Source organism: Cyprinodon variegatus, unplaced genomic scaffold (assembly GCF_000732505.1).
Source record: "Cyprinodon variegatus isolate N-32 unplaced genomic scaffold, C_variegatus-1.0 Scaffold880, whole genome shotgun sequence".
NCBI classification, from domain to species: domain Eukaryota; kingdom Metazoa; phylum Chordata; class Actinopteri; order Cyprinodontiformes; family Cyprinodontidae; genus Cyprinodon; species Cyprinodon variegatus.
The window spans coordinates 68,753-76,992 of record NW_015151333.1 but is presented as its reverse complement, the minus strand read 5'-3'; the positions used below and the strand labels follow the sequence as shown (position 1 = coordinate 76,992).

Sequence of the window (8,240 nt, the reverse complement as noted above, 5' to 3'; positions counted from 1 at the left end):
GAGAGGCGGGATACACCCTGGACAGGTCGGCAGTCTCTTGCAGGGCAACACAGAGATGCACGCACACAATCACACAATTTAGAGAAGCCAATTAACCTAACGGTCATGTTTTTGGGCTGTGGGAGGAAGCTGGAGTACCCGGAGAAAGAACACGCATGCACGGGGAGAACATGCAAACTTCATGCAGATAGACGCTGGGGCCAGGATGCAAATCCAGAACCTTCTTATTGCAAAGCAGCAGTTGCTACCCACCATTGCACTGTGCAGCGCCACGATGTTCTTCTTCTTTTTATTTTTATTTAAATGTTTGTTACAATAATAAAATGATCTTTCCATTAGCCTGTTCCCTTTCCATATCTAATATCTGTTAATGCCTTACTGATCAGCTGATTTTCTCTTTAGATAATAGGAGATTTCCCATAAACATGTTCTTTCTAGGGAACTATATTTGTAAAACTACCTCATTTTAGATTGTATACACTGTACTGCTCTAAGAAAAGCTGCTGTTTAATTGCTTTTAGGAACCACCTTTTGTTATATTTATATGCAACACTTCATGCTACGGAACATAAAGCTTCCTCTGTGGCTTTAATCAGTGTATGCTCTCGGTGTTTAATCTGGTTCTGTGTGCGTGTCTTCATAATTAGGATTCATAAAATAACAGAAACAACCTCGCATGAGAACACAATGCTTTTGGATGAATGGTTCCTACCTTGTCGAGCTTCGCCTCGATTTCCACCACGTCTGTCTCCACATCATCGATTCCGGCCCTGTAGGAGGAAGACACAAAGTCTCTCAGTTAATCAGATCTGCTTTTTTCACTAATGCCGCTTCTGAGAAAAAGAATCCCGTGATAACCTGAGAGACACAGATGGAAGAATAAATTGATTGTTTGGAACAGATTAAATGGATAAGCAGCAAAAAACTATATCCTATAAAAAATCCTTTATAACCTGCAAAAGTATTCATATCCTTTTTAATTCTTTTTACATTATTGTCTGTCACTTTAAAACCACAAACCTCTCTATGTTTTAGATGGCTTTATGCTAAAAGTTGACTTCATCTAGGAGATACTGTAATTAAGTGACAAAAATACATTGGTTTGAGATCTTATGTAAATTATAATTACAAATTAACAAAAAAAAAAAATCTGTGGTCCATCTAAATAGTTTTTTTTTTTCAGATTCTTAGTTGGATTATGTTTCTGGACTTTAGACTTTTTCAACATGAATTGAAACCACTCAACTGTAACATTGGCTGTATATGTCAGAGTTAAATCTTGTCTAGCCTCCAAGAGTTTTGCTCATTTAACTTTTTGTCCCACCACAAATAACCTGCAGGATTAAAGGTCAAAAGCTTTTATTTTGGTTTAATTTCACTGCTGTTTCACCTACATCACTTAAGCCTTTTTTTCTAACTGTCATTCAGACCAGTAAAGCCAAAAAAATGTCCATGGGGATTGGCCAGGCAGCGGCCGATGTTCACCGAGGGCTGGCTGAAAACTGACAGGACCCAAAACCAGTTTAGGGTCAATCTACACTCATCACAGTGTAACAACTGGAAAAGGAACGAGTACAACATCTGTATTTTACAAATAAATGAGTGAAGATAAAATAGATTTTCATGAAGGTATTTACTGCAAAAATGATCTGGAAATAATTTTAAAAAATTCTCAAATTAAATGTTTTTACCATTAATATGAGTATGTAAATTTTTAATCTTGAAATAAGATAATTAGATAATATGCACTTGAAATAAGACAATGCAACTGATTTTTCTTATTTTAAATGTAAATTGTCTTGTTCCATTACCAAAGTGTCCCACTTACCTCCTCATTTCAAGAAAATGCACAAGAAAATAATGAATTCTTTAGATTTCTTTTTTTTTTTTTTTGCAGTGTTTTAAAGGAATAGTACACCCAAAACATGATTAGCCTTCATTTTCTACTCACCCCCATGCTGAACAACACTCTGGAGTACTTTTTTGATATCTCAAATGCATCTGGAGATCTGGGAGGCTTCTTGCTGTCTGCTGACATTCAAATAATGGAGGTGCCCAGCGCCCGAGGCAGAAAGGTCCATAAAAGTCCACAAAAAACGTGTCAATATTCCTCCATACTGCTCGTCCAATGTATTCCAAGTGTTCTGAGTGGGTAGCGTCCATAATTTACTCGAAACGAAGGCATCTTCGTCTGGTTTGGTCTGCCGCGGTTTCCGTAGACTCGTGAACGCGCTTTTAGGAAATCCTATACACTACTGTTTATGCTCTAAAAACATTCTAAATGACTTTGTTTCGAGTAAATTATGGACGCTACCCACTCAGGACACTTGGAATACATTGGACGAGCAGTATGGAGGAATATTGACACATTTTTTGTGGACTTTTATGGACCTTTCTGCCTCGGGCACCATAGACCTCCATTATTTGAATGTCAGCAGACAGCAAGAAGCCTCCCAGATCTCCAGATGCATTTTAGATATCAAAAAAGTACTCCTGAGTGTTGTTCAGCATGGGGGTGAGAAATGAAGACTAATCATGTTTTGGGTGTACTATTCCTTTAAATAAAATCTACACACATATTTACATCTACGCCAGGAACGTCTCGATAAAACCTTTTTCATATCCAATATGATACCACATGATATTACAGCTTTGAGTTTTGACCGATACCAAATCAGCATTAATCATTCATACTTTTATCCTTCATTCATCAAGTCTTGATCAAGTTTTATTACTTACATAGAGAATAATACTCAACAACTGAAAGGTATGAGAACAACCGACCCGGCTATTATCAACCAATGGGTTAGAGAAATTTCAAACAGAAGAGGAGTGTTTCCATCAGCTTGTTTATTTCAGAGATTTTACATATTCTTACATTTGTTTTTTGGCTGATATCGTACCAATTTCCAATATCAGCATTCCATCAGGCTGTACATAATCTATGTTGCCTAATAATACGCATGGGTTGCCCATTTTTATTTTTTATCTCATATGACACAGAAGACTTCTACATGCCTGCAGAGACACATAACTTTCATCTTTGCCCCATAAAAATACATACATAGGTCTGAAAAGACCATGAATTCTGCATTTATCTTTAATCATAGTATTTTGATGTAAATAATGAATCGCTGTGTTTTGGTATAATTTGAAGATACTAACAAAATGTCAGATTAGCGAGAACAGTCCACTTGAGAGTATCATTCCTGTCATCTTCTGTTTTAAAGGGGAACTGCTTCTTAACCAGGTAGGGTTGGCCAGGGGCCATGTCTTTGTCCCTGTTCCAGATAGTTCCCTAGCTAGGGAATGAATCTCTGCAGTTCCTCCAGAGTTACCTCATTCTTCTTGTCTGCTTCTCTGATTAATTATCTTTAATGATTCTTTGAGGCTTTCACAGATCAACAGTATTTATAATCTAATTGGATCAGAGGTGAATTCCTTTTCGTTGTGTAGGAAGTTTTTCTAAAAGAATACCACAACCAGCTGTCACATTATTTTTAATTTCAATTTATTTGCTTTATTAATGCTCAGTTTGTTAGTAAATAAATATTTGTGTAAATTTACAAAAACAAAGAATCCAGGATATTGCACGTGGGCAGGGGTTAAAGAAGGGAGTAGCCCACTACAGCTAAGTCAGATAGCACCTTCCAGTGAAGTGTGTAAATAATGGAGAAACGACCAACATCCAGTGTGAGAAAAAAAAACACAAAAATATTTGATTCCAAGAGGGATAAGACTTGAACAGCCTTGGCAATACGGTATAAATGTTTTAAAAAAAACAAAGCCGGAGCTAAAGCTGCCAAGGCATTCAGATGTGACTGCAAAGTTGATGGATGCATGGCTTAACATCCTTATTCTGGAAACACTGATACCGGTGATAGCAATGACACTGTTGACTTTACAGTCCAAGTAGAAATGATTACTAATTAAAATGGGTCAGTCTTGCACCATGCCGAGCAGTCAGATTGCAGGACAGTCATGCTCTATTTAAAGTTAACCATCTAGCTTTCTGATAGTTATTTGATGCAGCCAGCAGATGGAGCTACGTCTGTTTATGTCTGTTCATCGCACCTGGTGCTGGAATTCTATTTAGGCTCAAAAAGGACACTATATACACTAAAAGGACAGACCCTTGGTGTATATAACCTTTTTAATAAATGACTGACTGAATGAATGAATAGTAAATTATTTCAGACAATTTCAGACAGACAATTTGACAAACAAAAATAAATTAATCAACCAAATACAGACAAAAAAGACTAGTTACGTCAACCAAACCAAACGCCAATATCCAAACTAACTAAATTCACCTGAACACCAAAACCCTCCACCAAATAAACCTGTCAGTAGATACATCCAGAGAACTGACATCAATTAATGTAAATGTCTGAAAAGGGGTATGAAGAAGTAACACTTATTATTCATACCCCCTCTCCCTCTAATAGCATTTAAATTAACTTAGAGTAACCTTTCTGTTCAACTTGTTTATTTTTTTTCCCAATATTTACACTCTAAAAGTATAAAGTTTATCATGGTCAAATGTGTTTTGGTCTTTTTTGTGCAGGCATATAGCATGACTATGCACCTTTAAACCCAGTTTACCAAAAGGGATTTCTGAAGTAATTGATTTGGACATTTTACACATTTGCGTAAAGGAGACACATAAAAATGTCACATTTTACTGATTTAAAGTCTTTTAAAAAGGGGAACAACTATGCATAATTTTTCTTCCACTACCATAATTTGTGTTGCTTTATCCCATAAAATCCTAATAAACTACCTTTAGGGTTTGTAGCAGAAAGCTGAAAAAAAGCAAAAGGATTTGAGGAACATAAAAATGTTGCAAGGAATTATTTATATATAGTGCAATGGAAATGTTTTACAACCTTATGGCTGTAGAACTGGCAAGAAAAAGGAACTGGTTCAGTGCTTTGTGCAGCCCGTCATGCAATGTATTGCTGAGTACTCCGAGCCTCCGATCACGTCATTGCATTTCCAACATCTGTGTTCAAGCCTTATGTACATTAAGCTGCAATCAGCCTGCAAACATCACATCCTCTCAGGTTTGAGCATTAATCCTGACGGTTAGGTCGACAGCAGCATCGCTCTGGAAGATTAGTGGCCGCAGCAGAGCAGTAAAAAAATAAATAAAAAATCAATGAATGACATCATGCAGAGACATGGACCTGCACTTATAAAGCTAATAAAACACCCACCAGCAACACAGAAGGGTTCATCGACATTTAGCAGAATGTAATAAACAGCAAGAACATTACAGTAAATAAGTTACAGCCTTAAGTTACTGTTATTTTTTAAAACTGTGTTTATTCAAGCTGACATTAATGAGACTTGAAGGCCTTCAGCAGGAGTGTGTCAGGTGGTTTTTGGAGGTCGATCAGCCTTAACCATCCCTCCCCTCAGGGGGCTTCTTCCATTAGGGCAGAAGTACACAAACACAGACGCTCAGCCATGACCACACACATGCAGGGGCAGCTGTTATGGAAGTGGGTCGCGGAGGCATCTTATAAGGTCGTACGTTCTTCATCAAATTTTCATTCTCGTTTATCGGACACTGCTTCATTATAAAAGGCCGAAAATGTTCAATTTAGTGGAAGAAAATATCACAGAACAACTTCCTCAATAAATTCCTAATTTTAAAAATCCAAAGCACGTCATAGTTTCCACTTTTTTTTTTAACTTCCGAAGTTTCTGCCAAAGAAAAATCCACATCACACCCCGAAATCTGTTGCAACCTGCCAACCGTATACCTTTGGGAGACGGTGATCTCATTTCCAACACTAACCCCACCCTGATCCCAACCCGTTTACAGCTGATCCTCTACGTCACTGTAAAAATGCAGTCGACAAATGGAGAACCACGTGAACGGCAGCGCCTGCAAAGCTTGTTTTCTAACCAAACGTCGTAACTCTTTTTTTTTTTTTTTTTCTAACCAGCAGGAAGGTGAAGGGTGCAGGGATTAACAAGGATCTGTTCTCACCTGCTCCACAGAACAACATTCCCCAAATGCCTTTCAGCTCTAAAGGTTCATAACAGTCCAAAGAAATCTTCATTTTTTGGACTTTTTATGAGTTATTGAGCATTTTTCTCTCGGATCCAACTTCATGAGCACATATTGATAACACAGAGATCACAAGCAGACAGGTAAAATGTTTTAAAGTACAACAGAGGGGAGGAGCAAAACAGTGCTCAACCACTGGGGTCATAAAGGGTGGATTGAGGGAGACCAGCTCTAATGTTGGGCAGATTTGTTTTTTTTTTTCATACTAATGTTCCCAGCATGCCTATTTATTGCATAATGCAATCTGAACAGCTTAATACAAAATTCTGACTACTTTTTTCCTATTATAGTTCAGATTATTCAGAAATTCCAGTTAATTATTGATAAGCTGTATTGATACATTCAAATGAAAGGAATATCAAGCTGTTTTCCTGCTATTATCGTATTTAGCGAGGTTAGCATCAAAAATGATCAACAGTACTATGAGTAATCCCAGCTTAACTGGACATGTAGGCTGAATCCGAGGCTCCTAGGAGGCTATAGCTGATCATGATAGCTGAAGCTGAAAGGTCAAAAGATAATAAGAAAAAACATTGCAGCAATTTAGCCTGATATCTCCCCTTCTTCATTTTTTTAAAACCAAGTAAGTGTAAAATGAAGAGTCAGTGACATGCATGCACTGAAAATAGTTTATATTCTTCTATGAGTTCCCAATAGTCTGCTTGACTTATTTTTTTTTTGTTTTCTGATCCAAGATCTCACTGATTCTGATGATTGTTCAGCATATTTCTCATCCAGCCTAAGATCAGAACGAGCCCACTGCTTAGAAACCTATTAAGATTTGCTCCATCTCTCCAAATATGGAGAGAATCTAGTTCCATTATTTTTGGAAGTAAAGAAAACGTTTTGTAAATACAGGTTTGTTAGACCAATAGAAAAGCATCTGTGCTCTTCACTACAGAGGAAAGCCCGTCCTCAGAAGTTAAGAGAACGTGATCAGTAAAACTCAATCTGAAAAACAGAAATACAAAAAATAAATAGATAAAAAGAAACAAAATAAAATAAAACATATATGAATTAGGAAAAAAAAATTATTAAGAGTTTCAATTCTGTTTCTGTTTCTAACTTTAACTTAATAAAAACACATTCTGCTTGTAACATTTTTGGAACAAAAGTTACTCTGTATATACCAACTTCAGATTTGCTTCCCATCTGTCTGTTCCACCAGCATCCTGTTTGCTGTTAACTTACTCAGAACGAAACATCATCCCATCAATCAGCTGTTCAACTTCACTCATTACAAGCTGGAGCTGTCTCAGGAAGCACTGCCTGTTAATAAACACAGACTCAGATTTGATGACTTGATGTAGCTGCAGCCAAAATCATATTGATCAAGCTTTTGTGTTCCGCTCAGTTTGCTGCGCTATTTGTGCTTTTTCTAGGTTGGATGCAAACCTAATTATTTATTATTTTTTTTTATAAAAAGATGAGATAAATAAGGTGCTATAAAGCTGCTGGATGTGCATGGTGTTTGTCCTTGTTTGGCCTTTTTAAATATGTGAGGTTCACAATACATTTTTTCCACTTACTGAGCAGGATTAAAGTGAAATGGAGTAAAACTCTATCTTAAAGAGGATTACGGCTCACCATAACATGTTTCCTGTGAAACTGGGTTTAAACATGAAAGCAGAGACTCAAAGCAGCTCTGTGGTTGATGAGGATGATGATGCCGGCCACTCAGAGAGGGGGAGGGGCTCAGATGCTCCGCCACCGTACTCGGACTGAGGTCTGACGTCACTGACAAGGAGGGGGGGAGGCTTTCCACACGTGCGCCGGCTGCACGTGTGCCCCCTTCAGCACACGACCACTGTCCATGACAGCGGACTGAGTCCATGCTCTCCTTCACTTCGACAGTGAACCGTAGCATGAAGCATGGAGGGCTTTAATCATGCATCTCTTCACAAACACGCAGGCAGGGAGCAAAACTGAACCTCCAGCATCTTCAAGCCTGAATGTGTCACACATTCACATCTGTATCACTTCTGGGCCTGAAAAAAAATATCTCAGCAGAAAGAAAAATATGAGGCACCAGACCAAACATATGAGTTTTAATAGTTCACTGGATCAGTAAATTCCTTTTTTGGGGGGTTAACTAGTGAGTATGTCTTACAGATTATGGTTTGTAATGAAAAGGGGTTAGAAATAGCACAAGGATATA

General features: G+C 37.7%; 1 protein-coding gene across 2 annotated transcripts in view; it reads right to left on the bottom strand.

The window, feature by feature from the left end:
- The window catches only part of LOC107099517 (arf-GAP with coiled-coil, ANK repeat and PH domain-containing protein 3-like), a 73,956-nt gene that overhangs the window by 40,898 nt on the left and 24,818 nt on the right, over positions 1–8,240 (bottom strand). For both annotated transcript variants that reach the window (XM_015397677.1, XM_015397678.1), the window contains exon 2: positions 713–770. In XM_015397677.1, the coding sequence (XP_015253163.1) occupies positions 713–770 (58 nt within the window). The remainder of the gene's footprint in view (positions 1–712; positions 771–8,240) is intronic.